General features: G+C 48.0%; 1 protein-coding gene across 3 annotated transcripts in view; it reads left to right on the top strand.

The window, feature by feature from the left end:
• Nucleotides 1-7,428, top strand: part of LOC131272223 (heparan-sulfate 6-O-sulfotransferase 1) — a 40,570-nt gene extending 33,142 nt beyond the window's left edge. For all 3 annotated transcript variants that reach the window (XM_058273886.1, XM_058273885.1, XM_058273884.1), the window contains 2 exons: nucleotides 4,335-4,734; nucleotides 6,657-7,428. In XM_058273886.1, coding sequence (XP_058129869.1) covers nucleotides 4,335-4,734; nucleotides 6,657-6,795 — 539 coding nt within the window. In that variant the 3' untranslated portion in view covers nucleotides 6,796-7,428. The remainder of the gene's footprint in view (nucleotides 1-4,334; nucleotides 4,735-6,656) is intronic.
• Nucleotides 7,429-25,524: the final 18,096 nt, after the last annotated feature.

The raw sequence follows: 25,524 nt of genomic DNA, 5'->3' as shown, positions 1-25,524 counted from the left end.
GGGAGGGAAAGAAAAACTTTTCCTCTCGTAAGTATCATCTTTTATTTTCCGACGCTACCAACGGCGGAGGGGAGTCACCGATGGGCTTTTTTCCGGCGGTCCCTCGCCGGTTACAATGTGACGAAATGATGGTGCCCCTTTGGCTGCAGGAGTTGCGTTCACAACACAACAAAGTAAGCAAACCGACGACGGCAGCCGGGCGCGATTATAAAGCCAACACTGGCAGGAAAGTAATTTCCATCCGAGGAGCAAATGAACGTTTCCTCGATCATAAATTGAACTGTAAGAGTGACTGCTGAGTGTGCGGTTGGTTTGCTTGCTGCGCAAGGCTTTGGCAGAGGCGTTTTGTTGGTTCAGGCAAAGGCAAAGAAGGCAGTACAACGACACCACAATCGCAAAACACACCGTGGAAAATGTCTGTCCGTCTCACGAGAACGGGCCAAGTTACGCCACTTGATGCGATCATTATTATTTTCTCTTGAAAATAAGTCCAAGGAACTCTGGCACAGGAGAGGAACCGCATCTCTTACGTCCCGGAACGGTGAGTCCCTTCTGCAGCCCAACAACAAAAGGTCGGTAAGGTGAATCACCGTTGTATCGTTTGTGTTTCTTGTGTTTGGTTTGCGCGAAGAAGATGACTTTCCCAGGAGTGTGCTGCTGTTTCGCCAGTTTCCAGCGAAACGTAACAGAACAAGTGCACGGTTTTTTTGATGCAAATGGAAACCGGCCACCGTTTTACCCCCCAGGGTCGACAATGGTGATGTGCACTCGTGCGCCTGCACGTGAAAGTAATATTTTCCACCGTGGTCAGCACTTTTCATTCCATTTCTTCCAAGGACAAGGACGGATCCTTCGAATCGTGTATCGTAAAGGGGGAGGGGAAAGATCTACCAGACCAAATGCGAAAAGTTGCCCGTAATTTTCCATTTCCTTCGGGTACTTCACTCTACGTTCGTTAGAGCACCTCTTCGCCCTCGTCACGACGATAGATTTTCCGTCCCAGAGCGCATCCCAGACTGGGTTTGCGGGTGGTGGGTTGTAGCGTTTTATTTCCGTTGCTTTCCACGTGCCTGTTTCTTGGTTCCCTCGAGTTTTTCGCATTGCCAGAAAGCTCCACCCGCCAACGGTACCGAACTTTGAACGTTCGCCGGATATAATTGTTTTTCCACACCACGGCGCTGTGGCGCTTCCGGTGCGCGGGATGAAAACTCGCCGACGCCGAAGTCAGAAGGGTGTACAAATTCATAACGCCACGAGTAGTAGAAGTAAGGCAGCCGGCAAGCAAGCAAACGGGCAAATAAACCGCGAGAAACCGACAAACCGGAAAGAGGCGAAGGATCCATCGTTGGGTTTTCTTGATGAAACAAAATGAAGCCAACCGGCGCCAGTGTACACCGCCCATTTATTGATACCTCTCCCTCTCGTTCCCTGTCCCAGTCCTTTCCCGGTCCCTCTCGGTTCGGTGAAAAGTAATATCAACGATTGTAAATTTGCATACGACACACCGAACCCACTAAAAACCCCGGCACCCCGACCCCGCAGGAGGAAACATCCTTCCCGGAGCGCGAACTACAAACATACCTCTAGACCCGCGAGACCTTAACCGTCACCCTCCCCCCCCTCTCCGGAGGCTAAGACATGCCGGGGTCGGGTTATTGTATCGGATTCCTTCAGAAAGCTTCATCTTTTGGTCCCCCCCATTTTCTGCTGCACGGTTTGGTGGTGATGGTGTGCGGTTCGTTACCAAACCGAAATGGGTTTGGATTTTGTTCAAACACCGATCGGCGAGCGAAGATCGTGTGGGTTGGGCGGGGGGGAGTAGGGGACCGAACAAAAGGGGGGCGAGCATTGTTCCAATTTAATGCTAACGGGTTCCATTACATACACGATTTAACTCCGGTGCCGGTTGTGTGAAGATATGACAACGTACAAAGGTGCCGAGATATGGCACAAGGAATCGGGCTGGAACCTTTATTTGCCGGTTGCAAATTTAGAAACTTCGAAAAATGCGCAAAGCTGTTTACTTTTTCTTTCTTTCTCATCCTCCTGCAGCTCCTTGGAATAATCCGTTCAAATTGGTTTCTTGCACATGAATCGAACAGAGCATACATTCGTAGATGGTCCCACCCTCCTAGCTTCGATTTGGTCCATTCGCGGTCGTAAAATCCTTGATGGGTGATACTCCGCACAGCCGTATGACACTGGTGCGCGTGTAAAGACCGTGTGTGCTGTTGAGCGCAATTGAAAGGTCAGGGTAAATCGAAACAATGCCAAGATAATCAAATCGCATCGACATTATCGATTGAACTGACCGAACACGGGATGTAAGACGGACCGGCATCATCGTGCCCATAGAAGGAACCGTTTCAGACGATGTGATTTTCACGGAGCCATTACGAGACATTTGTTTGACTGTAGGAAGAGGAAATTTATGAGAAACAAATAGGATGCCCGATACTGTTCCCTGAATAATGACATAATTTTTATTTATTGAAAAGTTGACTCTGGGCGCTGAAGCAACTGGTTCGAACACAACGCCGCGTCTCTTAGAAGTAATCGAATCGGAAGTTCCCACCCATTCTTTTGCCGGCTCCTGAAGCCCGAACGAACGAATCTCACCAAGGACCTAAGTGCCGTTCGGGTAAACAAAGTCTAAAGCGATTAGACCAACTTTCTCTCGCGCTGCCGGCAAGCTGTTTGCCTCCGAAGGCAAACACAAACAAGGAAGCCAGTGCTGTTTTTGACTCGATGCGGAAACTTTTGCACCCACTCCAGCGAAGTTTCGACGATGTTTCATCGTCACGGTGCTCATTAGGAGATTTTTATATGCAAGCACCAGAGGGCAGAGAGGGTTTTCAAACACCACCACCCGGGCAGGTCGCGCCAAATAAATTTTAAGGAAGTTCGGCACGAATATTGAAGATAACGATTGAGCATTGGATTTTCGAAGGTAAATTTGCCGGCTGTGTTTCTTTCTCGAAGCGTTTGTGTCACCTTCTGGCTGTGTCTTCCTCCAGATGCGGGCCAAACTCATGATGTTGACACAGTGATGTGCAAACTGAGTCAGAATGAGTAGATAAAGCAATTCTTTCCGAGGAGTGAATTGTTTCAGTTCTCCAAGAAAATTTAATTTGGCGCTTTTTTTAATAAAGTGATTCAGAAAGATTTGACTGACAAACAAGGATTGTGAGGTAAGACCGTTCCTTTTTTTTTTAGTCGCATGCTCTATGCACCACAAAGAAACGTGATAATTATTTAACGCAAGAAAGAATTGTATCATTATGCGTAAGCCAAATCATCCTGAGTGATTAAAAGAATCGACTCTCCATTCCAACTCACACTCACTCTGAATTGACTCACTTTGCTGAATCGCTTTTCTCATCATCATCGACGTCAATCATATAAGTAGAAGCGGCCCTGCAAGGGGCATGGATCGAACTTCTCGTCGCCGTAATTGGATCGAATCTACATTAATTTTGGAGACAAATTTAAGCGAATTGAAACACTCGTCAACAAACGTCGTTGGTTGGGAGGGGAGGTTGGCGGAATGGCGGAATGTCACATCATCCGTGTGAACAAATTCAATTCCCTGTGAAGTGTGTTATTCCAAGAAGGCGACACATCGATCCTTGTCGACGGCGATGAAACCGAGGAGAAGAGAGTCTTGTTAACCAAAGCGATGAAGCGTTACGTTTTGGTTTCGCTTCTCTAATGGACGCCCGAATTCGAATCTCTAATGGAAGCTTTGAAGTAATTGTTTATTAGATGGCACTGAGCTTTGTGAACACGCAGCATCAGGCGGGGGAAACGCGACGGCGAATGGTTTTTTCACTTGCCATGAAATCATGTTACGTGTGTCATTACGATCCGTTGGTAAACTGTGTCATAATAGGCCAAATATTACTGCACTTCTCTCTGTGTGTGTGTGATTTTGTTGGCCTTTTTAAGGCTGGTTCCTCCCCGTGTGAACCCCGTGTGAAATGTTTGAGTTTGCACTTGCTGTTAACCTGTGGTGTGTTTGGTTTGACCCTTGTGCCATATCAACGTCTTGTTTGTATAAAGACATTCCCACCGGTGCGAAGCAAGCTGCGGTTTTAGGAGTTAGGAAGAGAAGGGGACGGGTTTTGTTGTTTTCCTGGCGGTTATTTACATGTCGGGGGAAATTCCATTTCGGACATGTTGACCCGATGGTAAGCTCGTGCAGTATTCATCCACTTCGTCGAACTTCGTTCCTTCGGCTGCCATGTTGTTGTTTTGATATTTTCTTTCCCTTCTAATTCGACTAATTCGATCGTTTGTTTTCTTTTTTTCTCATCCCTCTCTTCCACCCCCAGGTGCCAACTGGAACGGGGTGGCGCTGGACGAGTTCGCCGGGTGTGAGAGCAATCTGGCCGCCAACCGGCAGACCCGTATGCTGGCCGATCTCGCCCTGGTCGGGTGCTACAACAAGACGTACATGCCGGCGGCCGAGCGGGACCGGATCATGCTGGCCAGCGCCAAGCGCAACTTAGCCGCCATGTCCTACTTCGGGCTGACCGAGTACCAGAAGATCTCGCAGTACATCTTCGAGGAAACGTTCAATCTGCGGTTCGCGATACCGTTCGAGCAGCACAACACAACCGTGTCGACGGTGACGATGCACGGTCTGACGACGGCCCAGCGCGCCCGCATCGACAAGCTGAACGCGCTCGACATCGAGCTGTACGCGTTCGCCAAGAAGCTGATGTTCCAAAGGTACGCGTACCAAAAAGGGGTCCTCCGAAAGATGCGGGTGTGAAAAACGATCGAGCTCCCCGGTTGGCGTGTGGCAAGTGGTTACTTCCGGCCCGATAGAACCTATTACCCCGGGACGAACTCCAACCACCAGTTTCGTGTCGAGTTGCATGCAACTGACCGTCGACGGCAGAACGCTGCCAATTCGATGAGCGTTCGTGCTTCGTTCCATTCGTCTTACGTCCAGGTGGAAACACTACATCCTCGTTTAGCAGTTTGCTTTTCTTCCGGCACACATTTGAACGCCAATACATCCAACCTCGCCATCCTCGCTTCGTGGGTGCAAAGCGAAACCTTTCACCGTTTTGCGAGCGACAAGGAAGCCACCCTTCGGTATTGCATCGCCGGGATCTGTTCTGGGCGGTGCAGTTATTAATTGAAATTGCCCCGCACGCTCGGCTGCCAGGTAACAGCGACGATGGCGGAAGGCACTGGCAGAAATTGACCCCGACTCTAATGTCTCTCTGACATGCAATCGGGTTTTACAACCGGCGTACAGAGTTCGTTTTACGAGCACTTCCATTTGTTTCGGCAGTGATAGGGTGGGGCTTCAATCGTTCTATCGCCACTATCGCTTATCCATCCAGTATCCGCTTCACCTCGGCCTGTGCACACTTTATCTAGACGCAGTAACATGTGCTCAACACCACTCGCTTATCGCCGCCACTGCACGTCACGTGCTGGCAATGCATTTGAAATCAAAAGTAAGACAACTTCGTGCCTGAAGCTTGATCTTCGCGATGTGCAGCACCGTTCCATGTGTGGTACGATTGCGCCACAGCCACTTGCCGGATATTGCACCACGCTATCGTGTGGAACCGAACCGTTCTAAACCCCTCACGGAAGCGAGTCGCCGACGGCACGCCAACACCATCGGCGGGCGCTTGCGACACTTTATCGGCAACCCGAAACAAATTTCCCATCCCCCGCGTGACGTGTTGCAATAATCGCAAAAACGAGCGCAAATGTCGTTCAATGGAAGATAGTTACGTTTGTTCTGTCGCCGAAAATTCGAAAGGAAAAACTATCATCAACCGCCTTTTTTTTTTGCTTCTGGGGTCGTAGCTGTGTGATGTAGTTATTACTTTCGGCTCAACTTGTTTCTTCAGTTTTTTACCACGGTCTCCACAATTGTGTGACCGCTCTAGCGCTCTCGGTTCCGGTAGCACTTGCTCCATAGAAACTGGCAATAAAACTGGCGAATTATTATGGCACCAGCGCACGCCACGGTCGCGCTTCGTTCGTGGTGGCCATTGGCGTTAAGCGGTCGCGGTAAATCTAGCATCTGTAGCGACCGGGAAGGAAATTGTTTAGCACCTGCACTGTCGACACCACGCCGTGTGTTCGAGGGAAACAGAGTGGCTTTCACTGCAGGAAAAGCCCCAGTGCCTGGTCGTGTGGTGCCCGGGATTAAGTCTATTAAGGCGATAAACGGTACCTGAAAACCCGTTGATTGGGACAGGTATCCTTTTTATTACACGTTTAACGCAACCATTAGCGCATTTTTGTGTAATTGTAAAAGAAAAATCTATGCAAGTGCTCTAACCTCGCGTGATTTCGTTTGTTCATGCAGCGCTGGTTCGGTCGGCTGGGTTAATAAACAGATTTTACTCCACTTTTCATTCGTGTAAAACATGCGGAAAGTGTTGATTCCATCACCATTCCCAGTTTGTGGTTAAGTGATTCTAGAAAACACGTTAGCCCAATCAAAATTAAGGTTACCCAATATATTTCTATAACCAATTTGGTTGTTTTGTTTGTACACCGCTTTATCACTGTTGCGATAGGAAAGTCGGAAGGCTTCTGAATGACCCCGCAAACTTCTCCATTCTGTTACTGATTGCCTTTCTCTGTGTCTCTTCTGTACCCATTACCTCCGGCAGATTTGAAAGGCTGAAAGCCAAAGATAACGACTTCGAGGTGCGCTTCGCCCATCTCGGAAACCTGGGCGTGCGGAACGGCGTGACGGAGTTCAACTGGGACAGCAACATCGACGACATGCCGAGCAACGAGCACCACTGATATCGGCCCCCGCGGGGTCGTCCATCGGGTGCGCTTCCGTTCGATGGTGTCGCATCGCGACCGTCGGGCTTCCGTCGTCCGAAGAATCTGTTGCCCGGGCGGCGTCGTAGTGGCAACGCTGGCGGCCCGTTGCCGGCCATCGGCCCATCGTTCCACGTCGCTTCGCCCGTGGCGTCCGCAGGCAGCACCCACGGTGGCGTTCATCAAAACCTAATCAATCACCATCATCGCATCGATGGACCGGCCACGGACGGTGCCGCCGACGTTGACAACCCCATTAGTGTTAAGCCCAACTCAACTAGTCCCCGAAGCGACCGTAGGCGTAAGAAGACTCAGCAGCAGCAGCAACCGGAAGGCAACAGCAAAAAGCACGGGAACAATTCGACAAATCCGACGGAAGCAGCAGCGGGTGCAGCTACTAAGCTGTTGCAGCGATAGTGTGCACTCCCGGTGATGAGAATGGCCGACGCTGGTGCCGCTACCTGAAAAACGCTAATCCTATCATACGCTGACACCCTTTCCCGATCGATGCTGATGCCGATGACGGAGAAAATGCACCACAGAAACCCAATCTCCCCCCCGTGCAGTTATTAGGAAGCCTTCGCGTGTTCGTGGGGGGAAGCTTATTACGGTACGCGGAAGCTTCTCTGGCACACCGGCGTGGAAGTCTTGCGGTTTTAGTGCTTGATGCTGGTAATAATCAAACGAAACAAAAAAAAACATACTCCGACGATAAGTTCCTCCGATGAGATCCGACAACAACACTACTGACACAAGTTAAAGACACACACTCACAACATTTTACGTTAAGACTAGTTTAGTTTTCCCAAAAGGGCAGCTTATCAATTGGAACTCTGGTGTGTTCCTGTGTGCACCTAGTGTAGGAGATAAGTCGCCGTATAAAAGGGGTTGTCGCATGCGAACGTTTGGATTCTACCTTTCGCTACTTTTACAAACCGAAGCGGATAGATTGCTGTCCTATGCACCGGAAATCCCACCCATCTAGAGCCCACCCAGCTTCCATTGAGAGTGATGATGCGTCGTATAATGTGCACCGTTTCGCGCGCAACACCCCGCTCAGCAAAAGAGCAACATCATTATCCGGCTCATGTTCATCGGTGGAATAACTGGCCCGCACACCGAAGTGTAGTAGAGTCCTTGCACACAACGGTGCTTCCTAGACCAAAGGAATCGCGCACAAATGTACCGTGAAAGTGATAAATCCGTTTCAACTGGCACGAATGAGCGGAAAAGTCTACAATTCCAGCTAAGCAAGTGATGATGATCGCTGATGACGGAGAGTATGGCAAAGAAAAATCGCTTTTCTCGCAGCAAGGCACAGCGGCCTGTGAAGTGTATGCGTGTGTGTGTGTGTGTGATGAACGTGTTGCCTTGTGCCGGTTGCAAGCAGCAGCAGCAGCAGCACCAGGAGCATAAGCGTAAGCCACCGCGTCTGTCCAATAGATCGAGCCGCAGATGGAATTATGGAAAGTGTTTTAAGCGCTCATTCGTTCGGTTGTTCATTCTGCCGGATGGCATTTATTTTTCATTCCGACGCCTTGCTGGCAAGCTGTGGACCAGCCACCTTGCCGATGGAGGAAGCCACGGCAGTTACTTCTTTTCCGGGTTTTATTTCGTTTCATACGCTCTGTGTTCTGTGCGCGCCTCCAGTGATATAGCCAGAGATATTAACCGCCCACATCGGTTGAGCCGGAACGAAGAAAAAAAAACTCGTGTGGCCATGGAAAAGGGGTTCGGAAAATGCTTGTCTTGGTTGATGACGTGGCGCATTTTTATTTTTATGTTTTACTCGTCAAACGAAAGTCTCGTACGTGTGAATGAAAGTGAAATGTAAACCGGGCGCACGAGTTCCGTTAACGAGTTAATGTAACCTGTCATCAACATCATCTTCGTCAAGCGTCATCATCATCATCACCACCACTTACTTCGTGCGAGGAAGCCGGCGTTCTTTGGCATCAACTGTCTCAGCCTCGCCGTGTTGTCTTCTGGCCGGATCCGTCTCGTCGGGCAGCGGAACGGAAATGGATGTGTAATGCCGTGTAAGTAGATAATGTGCTCTGTTTGAAAAATGCTTTTAAACTCGATCCATATCACCACCAAGGTAGTATGCTGGGCCTGTAGGAAAAAAAGCGGGGGCTGATGGGAAAAAAGAGACATTACTGTCTTAATGCGCTTACTCATTAAAATTGGCCCGGTTCCTTGTGAAAAATGTTCCACAGCGCACGAACGGTAAATGATGGGAACATTTGCTTGCTGTAATCCCGCATGTTTTTTTTTGTCTTGAATATTTATTCAGTTATCGATTAATCATGCTTTGTTTGGTTGGTACGAATCACGTTGATGCTTAGACTAGGAATGTTTATCCGCTTAATTAAGTCTTATGGTTCTTAAATTGTTCTGTTTACAACCAGTTTACCTGACCTCATTTGAAATTAATTGTTTGAACGTAATAGTTTAATTTCATTTTTGTATCATTAAATTCTCATGTCATGCCATTCAATGCTCAGTGAGAATCATTGCTCCGCTCATATTAGAATGTTGCTTTTCGGTTGACAAATATTTCTGGGTTAAGAGTTCACAGAATCTTTCGTGATGTTACATCAGCACAAACCTATTACTTGGCGTGGAAACGTCGTTCGTAAACAAGCCCAATTCGTGCCATTTTCGCTGTTCTTTTCGCATGATTCGTGTGAGTTACGGTGCCCTTTAGGCCTAATCCAATGGAGCGTGTAACAATGTTTTCCATTTGTTTACTTTGTGCCGGAAGGAACGTATAAACCTCGAAACCCCCGAACGTCCTACAGCCCACGGCGGATCATCACCCTCTCAAGCAGGGTAGGGTGGGTAGGACACATTTCATCAGTATCCATTATGAAACGGTCGGACCGCACCCTCCCTCCCCCCATCTCCCCCGTGTCTTTGGGGGACACTTTTCGTTGTCCTTGACGGGCAGAACAAGCCATCGATAGTGAAAGTTACGATACCGAGACCGATACGCTTTCGCTGTGTTTCGTGTCGCTTTTACCCAGCATGGAAGAAGTTCTCACCCACCCACACACCCACCCACCCATTCGATTGGATATTGGATGGCTCCACGCGCAACGTTGATGCGCCCCCAGCGGGCATCGTTCCAGCTTCGTGATGGACGAAAACGGAAGCACAAACGTAATCAGGCTCGTCGCTCATGCGAAGTGGCCGGAAGTGCTCCTACGCAATGCCCATCACGCACCGGCGCCCCCGAATGTCCCTCGGCAGCGATTCCGCCGACGGTTCGTAAAACATTCACTGGGAACTTTATCATTCGAAAAGCCGGCTGTCGATGGTCCGAGAGGTCCGATGTGTCCAGCGCACATGGGGAGACTATCGCTGGGCATCGCTCGGAAACTCGGCACAAAGGCGGGAAGCGGAACTGGAACTGTGGTCCGTTTCGTTCGCCTCGCGTGTATCGAAACGTTCGCTCGTTCATTTTCGGGAGATTATCCCCGCGTGACAAAAAGGGAGACTGCCAGTGGTGGGACGGAGACGACTGGCAAGTGGCGTGTCCTGCTCGATTAGCTGGAGTTCCATCCTGGTCGTGGACATCATCTCGATGCTGCGGTGTGAACGACCGTTCCATTCGGTTCAGGCCGTTGGGAGAACGCACGCGTTTCTCTGTTGAGTAACTTAATTTGCCATTGACACCCCGGGTCGGGGCTTTCGTTCGGTGGGAGGTTGTAAGCCCCCGCGGCCCGTTGTCCGCCATCCATCCACCCCATTTCTATATAGCCAGCTAACATCTCCATCGGGTTGGACATCCTGTACCGTTTCTCCCTCGCAGGCAGGCGGGATGGTGCCCGCTGACCGTGTCAATTATTTCTCATTTTGCACGCTTCCCCAGACGCCCGACCCACGAGGGAGCGCGTAGGAGATTTAACGTTTCCGATGCTCCGGAAAGTAAAACAAATGGCCGTCAAACGCGTGAAGCGAAGGCGCTTAGAGGATGGCCGGTCAACGTGCCGGGGCGGGGGGACAACAGTTGGTTGATTGGTTTGGCTGCTAAATGGCATCGGCTACAACTAATTGTGATCATACTGGCAAGAGCAGACGAAGCAGAAGAAGAAAGCATCGTAAAAAAACGAACTCCCCGACACACAGACATAAAGCCATAAATTCATTAATTTAACAACAACTTGCTGGTTATTCGTTTTGCGCTCCGTGCTTGGGAGAGGCACTTCAAATGCTGGCGAATAAGACGCTCGCAGCCTTGGGGTGGGTTTCAAACAAACGTCGTCGAAATACGCCGATCACTATCAACAATGATTTAAATATCCCGCTCCGAACTCGTCCCGGGGACTACAATTAGTATGAATCAACGGAGCTCGTTTTGTAGTACTCCCCATCTCCTTCATGTATGGTCCATTGGGCAGTTTGTGTTGTTGTTCCGTCGTGTATGCCCATCTCGTTAGTTCGCGTCCTCCACTGCAACGACTCGGGCCAGGTGTTGGGTTGGAAGTGTGCATTTGTTTGCATGCTTGCGTCATCGCGCTCTCACCTGAGGAATCATTCGTGTCAGGTGTGAAACTGCACCTGAACAAGCAGCGTTTGCTTGCTGCAGTTGCCGCCGAATGGCAAACAGCAGGAGCTAAAATCAATGTTGCAGAGAAAGTACACAAGAAGACGCACGACCTTAAAGTATGTTGCCTATCCTTCCGTTGAATGCAAATCATAAACCCTCCGCTGGTAAGTGTTAAGAGATGATGGCCACGTCCCATCGATCGATGTTTGTCGAAGGCATCGCCAGTAGGCAGGAGTAGCATGACGACGTTAAAAATCCTTACAGAATTCCGGCAAAAACCTCGAATGTTGCTCGCCAAAGGAATTTCAATTAGAAGATTCAACGGATCACTTCTTTTTTATATATCAATTTCTTTATTGCACTCGAAAGTAACACGAACGGCGCTAGTTCGCGCGAACACGTTTATTCAATCTCGCCAAGAAATGCATCGACCCGTTCTTTCCTTGGCTTATTCCTTTTCCATTCGCTCCGCTTGATTGTTGTGTTGCAAAACGGCTCTCATGATTACGTTATTTGCATAATTCATTAGAGTATAAATTCCACAATCGATTATGACGGCGATGATTCCACCGTGATAACATGGTGGCGTTGGGTTGCTTGGGAAATCAATCATCGCACCCGACCGGACCACCCGGAATCTGGGTTCGCACTTCCTTTGTGCCTCTCGGTGGCGTCAAATGGTCAATGGAAACTTGCTTAGGGATAAATTTTGCATTCGCAAAAAGAAGCAAATAGACCCGAAAACAAATTATGCATATGGAAACGGACGAAACGGACGGGGAACAGGTTCGCGAGATTCGCTGGAATGTAAATATGTCTTGGGAATCTGCCCGTTTTTGGAGACCGTTCGTCCTCATCGGGTATTTCCTTTTCGCCCTAATGACCCTCCGATACCGAACCCGGACCGAGGCTCCTCGAACGCGGCAATAAAAGTCACTCATTTCCATTTACGATTACTTCATCGCGCTTCTCCTCTCCCTCGGGGTGGAGGACGTTAATGTGCTGTTTATTGATGACCGTTTGAAAAATCCCTCCCGCAAGGGGAAGCCTGGCCAAAATGAGGGTAGAAAATCGTCCTCATCAACATATGGTGTTCCGGTCGGTGGGACTCAGACGCATCGCCATCCGGAGTGCGCCGTATCTCTGGAGTGCCGTCAAAGTTTTGGGATCTCCCGCTGCGCCCGAGATGGGTTTGTTTGTGACAGATGGATTTCATGATGGAACTGAGGGATTTTGTGGATGTTTAGAAGAATGTTGGAGAGGGCTGATTTTTTTTGTTTGTACGCTGTTTGCCTTTGGACTCAACATCGACAACATATGTGCTCAATATGGGGGTGTGTTTGTGCTGTACTTTGCTGTGCGTGAGGCAGATTAACCCCGGGCGGGTAGAGGAAACGAACCACTGGAGCATAGAAGAAATAAAATAGCAACCGAACGCAAACTAAATCGCACATTCATAAAGGGAAACCCCATTTTTAACCCTAAACCCGATAGGGTTCAGTTAGAGCCATTTCATTTCAAATTCATTTCATCTTTAGAGACAAGGAAAGAAATTGTGACGTTATGAAGAAATAATTATGGAGGAAAACAGTTAATCAAAAGAAAGTTTAATCTTATATCGTAATCCTGATTTTGGGATTGAAAGCTCAATTTTTCAAATAAATATTAATCATAAATCTTCAATAGGGCCAGTCGACGATGTCACATATATTGTATAATCTATTTTATTTAAAGTTAATAAAAGAAAAATTGTTGGTACTAATTATAAAATAGTAAAATAGCTATAACATATCTACGAATTTATGTGCTGGAATTTTTTTCTAGAAAATAAGTCTAAAATACAAAACAAGTTTCCGCTAATCTTGTCACAAACTTTGGTTAGTTTTTCTGTGTTTGTGTCTCAAAAAAAAAGTCCCTATTAAGATTAATGTTATGTTAGAAAGTTTTCGGTAAAAAAATTAAAATAAGAAAAAAAGCCTTAGCTTGCTCGAGAAGTGTCGACTAAAAAAAGTCCACGTATTAAAAACGAGGATTTACTGCAATGTGTTTGGTGAGATGTACGTTGATCTGCTACGAACGTCCAATCGTACGGCTCTGGTTGGCTTCCAATCGGACGGAATGTCCGTTCTACGTTCGACCGAATCAGCGTCGTTTCCAATTTGTACGGAAGGTCATAACGCCCGACACGCTAAATGATAAACCCCGTGATTTCGCAACTCCGATCGACCGATACGAGGCCGGGTTGCTTTGGACGGAAACCATGGCCACCATCCGTTCCGGCGGTGTTCCATCGCAAGGCCATCGGAAGGCCGGGCCGCCAAACATGCCGAGTTTTGGGACGATATGTTTTTTTTTTTATGGCTCGATTCTTTTCTGTTTCGTCCTTTCTTTCGCATCAAGCATTCCGCACGACCCGTTACCGACGATTGGGTGAAAATCACTATTTCCGAATGTGAATGTGTGGCTGTCCCTATGTCTTCTCCCCGAGCACCCCCCCCTACCGGACAAACCGGAATATGATGACGGTTTTCGGGGCGATTATGGTCGGCACGCCGAGTTCCACGGCCCATTTTGGGCGCCGTTGTCCTTTTCATCCGTTCCGGTCCGACCCGGTTTCATTTTTGGCGATAGTTTTGTTTTATTCAGCATCACATTCGAACCGTCGTCCCGCTGAGTTCGTCCTCCCGCCACTGCCATGGGCCGTAAAACGTGGACGAAAATCGGACCACGACATCGGGTTGGGACACACACACACACACATTGGCTGCGGAACGACGAGATAACGATTCAAGAATGGCCATCATCGTAATGTCATTATCGGTTTTATGTTAGCAATTAGTGAAATTGGAAGAAAGGACGCAAGATGGCGGCCGGAACGGCGGTGGTAAGGGGATGGCGTAACCGAAAACCAAACGAACTTGTGGTCTCGTTTTGGTCCTTGTTCTGTGTTGGCCATTGGGTGAAAATCATCGGCGGTTGGAAGCATGTACACGAGCGCGATTCCGTTTTGTGTCCTGAGAGTCATGTTCATCGGAGGAAAATACCAATCGAACCGGCGTCGATTCGTTCCGCGAGAGAGCATGTGGTGTTACGCTATGACAATGGATTTTCTCCAATGTCACACCGGCTGTCCTTATGCCATTTGGTGTCACCGTATTACATATTAATATCTCATTTTTACGTTCGTGACATTCGCGGCGTACGTGGAGAAATTCTTTTTAAGTGCACCGAGATCAGGTTCAAATCGTGTCTTCTCTACCTCCATCCCCGCCCGACTGGAAGGTGCTTAGCAGAGCTGGATTTAATGCAGTCGATTATCAGACACCGACGCACAGTGGGGTAAGGTAGAACCACCAAGTGGACATTTTTAATGTTTACTGAAATTAGTGACGATTTTAATTGTTCTTTTTCAAAACTGAATCAAAATTATAATAAAAGTCAATTTCTCCATTGTAAAACCAGATGGGGCCTCTTTAGTATGCACAAGTAGTAACATAATCAAGTGACGTAATGCTACAATTTAATATGATATTTGAAAAAGTTATGTCTCTGACACAATAGTATTGCTTTTGACGGCTACTTTTATCCCGTTGGTACGAACCATAGCATTGGGTCATGCAACACTTCATGCCGTGAGCGAAGGTAGTGCCTTAACTAAAAGGCTATATCTAAAAAACGGACAAATTTCATGCAGCTGAATTTTCCATAACTTAATGTTTACATGTGTATTCTTATTTAGCAAACATTCCCGCGGGGCATTTTGACTCTTTTTTTTTCATTCTCCATCAAAATCTTTTCATTTCAATGGTTGTAGCTGATCAAATGAGAAAATTGTATTTCTTCCAGCGTGGTGTAACGACCTTATTTTGGTCATGCCTGCCCTTTAAGAGCTTACTAGACTTTGACGACGGTTGTCACGTTACCCCCATTGTATTGTATTTAGATTTTTCAAATATTTCTTTTCTACATGCAGAAATAAAAAGTAAAATTCGAATACATTTTAAATTGACTAAATCACCATTTCAAAACTACGTTTAAATTGTAAAAAATGACACTTTCCTCACTTTCCCAACTTGACATACAGGGGCAACTTTAAGCAATGTATTGAGTTGATACTAAGGCTTCTCCTTAGTCAACTATCTGACCATCATTTAAGCATATTACCATTAACATAAGAACGTTTCATTTTTTTTTCAAAGTGTCCTCCCCTTATCCCACCGTGCGACGGGGCGATTGCCATAAGGCATGCTCACGTATCTTCTCACGAAAATAGTTAGTGATACACGTTATGTCCAGCAACGGTAATGCAATTTTTCCCTATCGAACGTGCCGGTATCAACATCCTCGGACTCTCCCGCCGGTGTCACGCACTCGGGGATGTCCCGGGGAAGCGTAACGATTATGATGATTCCCTCAAGAAGGACGACGCCCCATTCGGTTGTTTTGGGAAAGCCCACCGCTAACTGTTTGATGCGAAAGATGATTTGTACGGCGTGCGCACCACGGTGTCCCTCGCAATCGCAGCTTAGCCGCGCAATAAATCCGGCCAACCCGGGTGTGTGATAATCTTGCTCAATTTCATCCCACGTCGCTCCCTTGATGGCCCGGAACAGCGCCAGCCGGACACCCACACCCCCCAGAGGGAGTCCTTTCTTGGACGCGATATGGCGCCACCGGTTAAATTAGATTTTCCTACGGCCACACAAACAAGCTGAGCTCGTCGGCTCGCCGTTGAACTTGTGCGTCTTCCTTTGGTGCTTTGGCGTGGAACAGCATTTCCCGTCCGGGTTAATTTCGGCAGCACGTCCGCACGCGTTCATCCTCCGGGCGTTGCAGCAACATTTGCGCTCCAAAGCCAAAAACACATTGGCCCCCGGTGGACCACGCTTATGGTGTGTTTACACACTGGCTGGACATGGGCAGCCTTGCTTGTGTGTTTGTGTGCGTGGTAGATGGTAAATTTTGCGTGCAAACCATCGCCGACACATCACGGTGCCCGGCATCACGCAGGTTGTTTATTATTTACTCCATCTTCTCGGAACAACCTAGTATCGTCCTCCGCCCAGCAGGTGCGCTCCGGGTCCCGTGGCGAGCGTTGTTATTCGATTAGCAAACTACTAGCGGCGAAGATCCTAGGAACCTCCGGGGCCACCATGATGAGTAACCGATGATGTTTTCTCACCGAAAATACGCGCCAAGAAGTGGAACAAGAGCCGAAGGTGCAAGGGGAGCACCCGAGGGAAGGCTGGGAGAACGCGGTTGCCTAATATTTGCACAACTTCTTCGGGGAAGACCAAACTTTCCGGAGACAGGCGCCTCGCAGCGTCATTCTTAGCGAAGATGGCATTTTTTTTGACTCGAAATGTTTCTTTGTCTCTCGACTTTTGGGAACAATAACCAGGCCAAGGAGGTGTGGGGTTGGGATGGGGTGCCAACAGTGAGACCAACTCCAAAGTTTTGCCACCTAGCCGTAACTGCTTCCGCCATCTTCCCCGACAGCTCCGGGGGCTCTTATTATCGTGATCGTTTAGTGCCTGCCGTAGTCGAGAGCTGTGCACGGTGTTGGAATGTTACAATTTTCTATGTGAATGGGTTCCAAGTACCTTGTGTCAACCGAACCCGACCACTGATGATCCGACCAGCCAAACTTAGAGCCAAGCGGTTGTGTGTTGTTGATGGCGCAATAACATCCGTATTCTCAAGTGTTCCAAGAAGGGGTTCCGCTTTGTGCCAAGTCACTTTCCTTCAGGGCTTTTGCAAGAAAATAAGGATGAGGGACATCTTCTTGGGCCACTTTCGGGGAGATTTTTAGGCCCAGAATTGTGTCGTACCTGTGAAGTAGTGATGAGAATAACAACTCTTTTTAGAGATTTGAATCAGAGTGAATAATCATTACGATGATTCGAATCTTTAAGTCACTCTTTTGTGATTTAAAACGTGAAAAATGATTTATTAACCTTCGAGGTGATTTGAAATCTTAACTGGGATTCGAATCCCAAAAGAATGAACAAGTGGGTAAAAGAGTCACTAGTCGCCATTGCGATTCGAATCCCAAGTTGTGATTCGAATCCCAAGTTGTGTTTCGAATCCCAAGTTGTGATTCGAATCCCAGTTTGGGAATCACTATATGGGATTCGAAACCCAAAAGAATGAACGAGTTGGTAAAAGAGTCGCTAGTCGCCCATGTAGTGATCCCAAGCTGGGATTCGAAACACAACTTGGGATTCGAATCACAACTTGGGATTCGAATCTCTATGGTGACTAGCGACTCTTTTACCAACTCGTTCATTCTTTTGGGATTCGAATCCCAGTTAGGGTTTCAAATCAAAGGGAGTCACAAAAACTATCTGTTAGGATTTAAATCGTTCATTCAATATTAAGATTCGAATCACTCATTCATTCTCACTCAGAGCGCACATCACTACTGTGAAGTAGTGTCCTGTACAGCGTTTCGTACAGCTTGGAGCACAAACGTTGCTTCGGACAGCACTGACAAACAGCATGATTGTTTCAAAAATAATAAGGCAGTGTCAAAAAAGAGGGAAAAAATACAGATGGAGTGAACACCCGGTATCAGAACCTATCGTCTACCAACCTGGTTCGCGCTTCTGTCTCAACCGTAAAGTTCGGCGGAAGTTGGTTTGCTTCTTTTTCGGGGCTCCTTGGAGTACAACCGACTCAAGCCTGTCTCGCGAGGACATGTCTGAGAGGGTTCCTCCCTTCCAACATGGACACGGGGAGGTTTGACTTCTTTCTTTCGGAAGATTATGTTCTCTCCCCCCCCCCCCCCCCCCCTCCCCTCTAACCCAACCAACGACAACGACAACGACCTTCCCCGCGGGCACTTTTGTCGCAAGCTAGAACACTTCCGAGCGTCCCCCCTCCCCGTTTGTGTCCCCCTTCCGGCGAACGGCTTTTTCCTTGTTCCGAAACAGCAAGTCAAACAGAAAGAAAATCACACAACAACAGCCATGTACTCGAAAGCTACCCAATACCGGCGGCTCGGGGAAAACGGCCAGGGAAAACTTGTTCATTTCCCCATCACCCGGCGCCTGGGGAGGGGGGAAGACTTTTGCCGCTCCGCGTCAAACTTTTCGACCACCGTTTTTCGCCTTCGATCAACGCGCCCTGCAGTACATTATCTAATGGAAGTGGCTGTCTGCGGCCCGCCAGCCATCACCACCCTCGGCACCATCTTCGACGCCATACGGGTGGGGTGGATTCCTGCTGTGGCACACTTTTGCTACCCTGTTCCAATGGATTCCAAACCCCCTCATGTGGTCCCCTCCGGCCGGGGGGGAAGGGTATGTGTTTCCGGATCAAAAACATTCCACGCCAGCTGGAGGCTCCGTCAGCAGGCTCGGAGTTTACGGAGCGCAATTGGGTTGACGTGGCGGCCGGATGTTTTGTGTCTTTCGCGAGTTAGTTCATCACCTCGAAACCGATAAGTATGATAAGGATAATGGCGTGCGCTGTTCGCGTGCTATGGTGAGGGAAGTTTGCTGACTTTCTTTTTCGTTTTCGTTGGGACAGAATGGTGCTGAGGTACAAAAGAAGCCACACTATTTTTAGCGAAGGTGCTTTGCATCAATTTATAACGTTTTCAATCAAATATCAAATATCAAGTATTTGATCTTGTAAGTAAATTGACCATAACACGAACAATTTCACTTCTCAATTGAAAACTATTATCCATGCTTTAGTGGACTTCATATTAAGCATGAATATAAATCTGAGCAAAACTCCCCAAAATTAAAAGAACGCCATATAGATAGGACCTACAAGAAGAAACTTCAGCAATGAAGTATACACTTATTTATTCTTGAGACTCCTTGCAGTTTAAAATGAAAATATGAAAAAAGACAAAGAAGAAAAAATAAGGTTTAAGATGAAAATATGAAAAAAAGACAAAGAAGGAAAAATAAGAGTATTCGATGAAAATTATCACTCAGTAATGATGTGACGTAAATGTCTACTTCAAATATGTAAGTGACTCTCAACTCAATCCAATCCATATTTACGACAGGTTTAAGATGAAAATATGAAGAAAAAAAAGACAATGAAGGAAAATTAAGGTTTAAGATGTAAATATGAAAAAAAAACAAAGGAAAAATAAGTGATAATATCACCCAGTAATGATGTGACGTAAATGTCTACCTCAAATATGTAAGCGACTCTAAACTGAATCCAATCCATATTTACGACGCAGTCACCTTTATACGATACGATTTTAGCTAGTTAGCGAAAGTAATGAATTCATAACTAGGGAAAAATGGAAGGTGGAGAAAAATCTCCTTTTTAATTAACACATTCATCCTTGGCGTCTGGAAGCAAAGAGCAAAAAAAAAATACCGGGGTTATATCGTGCCGCATGACCCAGACACTGCGCCTTCCAGCGGAGTGGAGGATGGCTTTTGTGTGCTCCCGTTATTCGGGAGGAAATGGACCGAACCGAAAGCCATGAATGGGGACAATGCGGCATAGAGGGTGGGTTCGGGTATATACATTACTCCATCCTTGGCGCCGGAGGCAAAAATCAAGGATTCAACTTTCTGGTAAAGTTCAGTGCGGAATAAAACCAAACACACACACACACACCCGTACACACACAAGATGACTGCCTGGAATCCAATCCCAAAAAAAGGGTTCCGAAGAAAAAATAAATATCACATACACACACACACACACACACACCGTGTACCCCCGAAGTGGAGAAGATGTCGTGGAAGAAGGTGGGTGCAAAGTTGACCAACTGATTAAAACATTCAAACCCTTTTCTTTTCTGCGCAAAGAACCGGGTGGGTCTTGGGTTTCGTGGCGGACGGGATTTTCTTTTCTTCCCTTTCCTTTCCCATCGGTCCACCTCTCCCACTTTTAGCCCTAGGAGGTGCATTTTTGGAAGTTCCCTTTTTTTCCTCCTCTTCGTCCCGCGCATCATGAAAACTTTGCGAACCGTCAAACTTTTGCGAGTAGGAAAATGGGTCTAATGTTTCCCTTCCTTTAGTACTTCATTTCCATTTGCATGTTGAGCCCGTTCCGGCCTCTGGAGTGTGTGTATTCGCGTCCACATGGCACAAGACGCACATCTTTCACTTAACGGCGAATGTTTGCGTGTACGTCCATCCCGGAATGTTTGTGTCTTGATTTGGATGAAGTTGTTTGAATTGTTTGTGCCACCGGCATCCTTCGGCATACCCGAAATTTCTTCGTTTTAATTTGTGTCCGGGAGTTTTTTTTTGTCCACTGAGCATGAACTATCCTTTATCCTTTTCTCGGGTTTTGGCAAAATTGTATCCAACATTTTTCACTCGTTCGGTGAAGTCATGAAAAATGCTTTCCCAAAGGGGTGGGGGGGGAGGGGTGGCAAGGGTCGGAAAATTATTCTAAAATCTTTCGAAAAGTTTTCGACGCAACAAGACCTGCTCGAACGTAGCCTGGCATCCGCCCGGAGTCGCCGTGTGCCGTCAGCTAATTTCATTAGAATATATCTATATTTTAATTTTATCTTATTTAATCTTTTCTTCCCGTTTCGTTCTCTCTTCTCCACTTGTAGGGTGCAACATCTTGGAAGTGCAAAAACGGAAAAGGCACGGAGTGGCACGGGGATCGTCCCAGAAAAGCAGCAACCCGGTATGAAACAGTACTCAGACACATAATGGCGTGCACGAGAGCCTCCTTGATGTGCCAACAAGCGGCAAGCGCTAGGATGCGGTGGAAAAGGAAAGCAACCGCCCGCTGCCCTATGACCTCGTTTGCGTTGCGTGCATGTATGTGTGCTCGCATTGGCTGCGTTGCTGCAACTATGTACGTCGTCGGCTAGCGGGAGCGCCAACATAGGCGAGGAACTTCGGAGCGCCATGTATTGTTTGGCGCCTTCCAGACATTCACGCTGGCAGAGCTTGATCCCGGTTCCATGCGGCGCCCCTGCCCATCCCGTGGTTGAAAAGGACTCCCGTTCGGCTGCGTCGATGATGGGTTTTCCCATGGCTTCGGAACCACCCTACTCAGTGTCCATCGGCACGGACTACTCCTGCTGCTGGATTGCTTCCACTACTAACAACACGGACGGGGGATGCACTTGACTGTGTAGCTACCGTCTATGTCGCCCCGTAGATGTTTCCCTCCCCGGAGGGGGGAGAAAAGAGGATAGCCGAGGTGGCTAGACTTCTGGTACACAACGACGGGAAAACATTGTCGATGTCCAAAGGGGGACTTCTTAAAGACTTCACGCGTGGTAAGTAGCCTAGTGGTCTGGGCGATCTTTGTGTGCGTGTGTGTGTGTGTCCTTTGATCTTGCGTCCCGTTGTGTCGCTTCGGGCGCGTCGTAACTCTACACCACCGAAGGACACTCCGCCATGTGTGAGACTCCTACTGTCAAGTGGACCCCCTTTCCATCTTTAGGGCAGAAACAAGAAAAGAAAGTACACACTTTCAAGAGTGCGCCGCTTTTCCACACGTAATAAACTTATTCCTTTTTATTCTTATTGTAGAAAAAAAAAATGAAGGCATGTTCGACGTTGGATCCCCCCTTGGTCAGGGGAGAGGAATTTAATGGGCACACGAAGGAAAATGTAGCTCCCCGAACTGCCAGCCTTTGAAGCATTTTTCCGGAAATATTTGCGCACCGAACCGAACACCAGAGGAAAACGATCGTTCGAAGACTATTTTCGAGTGAGTGTCCTTGCGCCAGCGAACAAGAACCTCTTCGGAAGGCACATTTACTTCGCGCGGTACAATTTCCTGCTTGGGCATGCAAACACAGGGACTAGCAATTGTGCAACCAGCACACATTGATCCTTGGTTTTTGTAACGGTTCCGGTTGCTTTCATCTCGAGCTCTCCTTTCCACCACCGTCACCAACGGGGTTGGAAGTGTTGGAAATCTCGAGCACGTAGTTGGTTCGAGTGGCACGAACGTTCTCGTACCATTCACGACAACGTGCCGCCGATGAGAAGAGAGTGGTTCGTGCCCGCGTCGCCGTTGCCGTCTCCAGACGTGTGTTTCCTTTTGGGACACTCTTTTCGGGATCGAAAATCGATCGATTGAAAAAGCGATGCAACTGCGGCTGGTGCGACTTTCGATGGTGGTTTAATTTGTACAGCAGGCGTGGCCATTAACTGGTGGCATCGTTTTCGTCACGTGCCACGGTCGTTCGTGGGGAAAGTGTGGTGAAATGATGTCGTGCGAAGACGCAAGTGGAGATGGTTGCTCACCAGCCATAAATCTACCCGCAATTTAGCTTATTTTCCTCGCATCCAAGAACCATCCCGGTTACCGGCGGCGAAAGGCTTGATAAGCGAAAAATGTTCGCTGGCGAAAAGGGATGCGGTGGGGCCAAACGGTTCGGGAAAACCTCGAATCGGGAGTGGATTAGCCGTTCCTTGCCGGTTTTGCACACACCTCACTGGCGGGTTAAATGCATCAGTGGTGCCGAAGCCAGTGTTCGGTTTGGAGACAAGCCGCGTTGGTGGGATACCCGGAGTAGGGGGGGAATCCCATTTTCCCTTCCACTTTCCCGACGGTGCGGTGGTCGAGATGCTTTTTGGCGAGTCAGCACAACTCGCTGCGGGAATGCTGGAGAAGACACATTCTGTGGATTCTAATTATACCGGATAACGTACGTGAAAATCAATGGAAAAGCGTACCGGAAATTGTGTACCCGCCGGATGGGAAGAAGGGAGAATTTTATAAATTGCTCCCCAACTATTTCGCCGTCCGGAAAATGGAGCTTTTCGTGGGGACACTTGTGGAAGGCTGGCGTGTTAGGGTTGGTTTAGTTGAAGGGTAAACGATTTAAAGATTTTTTCGTTTTTGCTGTCGGCCATTTATGCTTTTTCAACCAACTTTAGCTTCCCTCTGGCCGCCCGAACCACTCGATACCCGGTGCTTCCGGAAGTGGCACATTCCACAATGAAATTTCCTTCGCACCTTACCACCGTTACCAACGACAACAGTTACCTGGCCTGGCCCTTGGTGATTAAGCAGCACTTTCGTTGTTGTCTTCGAACAAACGAACACCTTGGCCGTTTCCCAGGACGTCGCCATCATTTATATCTTCCACCAGCACCACCACCACCACCACCACCAAGATCGACACCCTGCACAAACGGTCGCGTCACCATTGTTTTTGTGATTTGTGGCCCTGCGGAGGGGAATCTTTCGGTCCACCGAAGACGGCGGCTGTTCATCTTCAAGTGTGGTTTGGCATCCGCCAAACGTTTTCGTCGATGATGCCCCGGAGGGGGGACGCGTGGGACGAGCGAGCGCATTGAATCGGTGTTAATTGGTTTCGAGGACTTACAGACTGCTTCGCCAGTCTTGTGGAAATAATTAAGCTGCATAAATAATGTCCGTAAGATGATTATGGCCACGTTTGGACTCGCGGCATCAATAGCTCCGCGCTCGGTTTCCTTATGCTTCGGTGCTTCGATATCGGGCATGGAAAAGCTTCCAGTTTCATTTTAAATGAGTATAGTTGTATCTCAGTGTAGCACTTACGGGGTGGAGTTCCTAATAATGTGAGCACAACATAAACTCAATTTGTGGCCTAAATTTTATCCACCAACGTAATTTCGATCGATGGTGTTAAAAGCGGTCTCGGGAAAACAAACTGATGAATATTTCATTTCCTGTACGAAATAAAACACAAGATCGGCGGTGAGTGGTTGGAAAGGATTGTTCTTCTTGCCTTCCCAAATGGAGTAAACTTTGATGCGCGCAACCCTGTTTATGCATAACGATAAACGAACGACCGAACCGGGTTGTGTATGTGTGGATCCATTTGGAGTTTTATGTGAGAACTCAGTTTTCCTGCCAACTGTAAGCGATCGGTGGATAGTTGGCTGATGGTCGATAACCCCCACATGGTTCTTGTTGGGGAGTGAAATGGAAGTACGTGAAAACGTTCGCCATGGACCGGTCGCCATGCTGCCCGTAAACTGCTGTAAATGATGCACCTATCATCAAGCTCTATAAAAAGCTGAACCACATCCTCACGCCACTTACTTTGCACTTAACTGGTCGATCGCATCGCTGCGCGGACACAAATACACCACCATACGGTATTGCAACGCTTTCCAACGGTTTCATTTCGGGAGTGCAAAACTCCTCGAAAGTGCAATTTCAGTGTGGATTTCCAGACGGACGGGCATGCGATAAATTCGTCCACTTTACAAGCAGCACGCGCGCCAACCGTCTGGCAATCGGAGGGGGGTACGGTTTTCCATCTCTGTGCCATAATTTTGGAGCCCACAAATTTCCTAACGATATTCAATTTCGCAACGAGTGGGAAAAGGGGGAACCGCGGAATGGAGGCATTTTATCGTTACCTCGTGGCACGCGTGCTGTTTCCCCCCTTTTTTCTTTGGTGTCCTAGCCCTTGCCTAGTTCGACAGCTCGAAGGAAGATAACGGTTTGGTTTCTCATTTGCAAACCATCGAACGCAAGGACCGGGCCGTAAAAGGGAAGGGAAGGGGACGAGCGAAGGGAAGAGTGGGCAAAGTGGTTTCGGTTTTGTTTGTGAAAGTTTAATTGCCCTTTCCTCGGGTGCGCCTTCTTCCCCCCCCGGGGGCTATTATATCCTTCAAACCAGACCGGAAAAGGGTTCCCGGTTTCGCCGTCGGGGTGTGCGTACTACAACACACTAACTCAACGTTGGATGTTTCGGCACGACTCCGCGTGGCTGGCGGTTTCGTCGAGCGTGAGCTATCCGTCGGATCAACGGATGGAATTTTCCGGAAAATTCCTCGCGCCTCGTTGGGTGTGGGATACGTTTGATCCATGCTAACGCGGTGCCACATTGCTGCGTTATTAAACATCCCGAAAAACTGTCGGACTGTAAATAAAATATTGCAAACATGTCCCCCCACGTCTCGTTACATCAATACCCGGCCAATGCTGTACGGGGAGCTGACTCTAAACCGCAGTGTCGTTTTTTCCCCATTCATGTGCAACAAAAAAGGTACACAAAACCGGTCTACCACAGTCTATAATGAAAGCGGGTGTGAAGACAAAACCACCATCATAAATGGGCACACACACAAAAATGGAAAACAAAACAAAACAAGTAATAGTTTCGATTGCTGGAGCTAAATATCGTCCTCTAGTCATTTCCTGGCAGTGACGAGTGAGCCCTCCCAACTGGACGGAGGACT

This window comes from Anopheles coustani, chromosome 3, assembly GCF_943734705.1.
Source record: "Anopheles coustani chromosome 3, idAnoCousDA_361_x.2, whole genome shotgun sequence".
Lineage (NCBI taxonomy): Eukaryota > Metazoa > Arthropoda > Insecta > Diptera > Culicidae > Anopheles > Anopheles coustani.
This window is presented reverse-complemented; position numbering and strand designations above follow the sequence as displayed.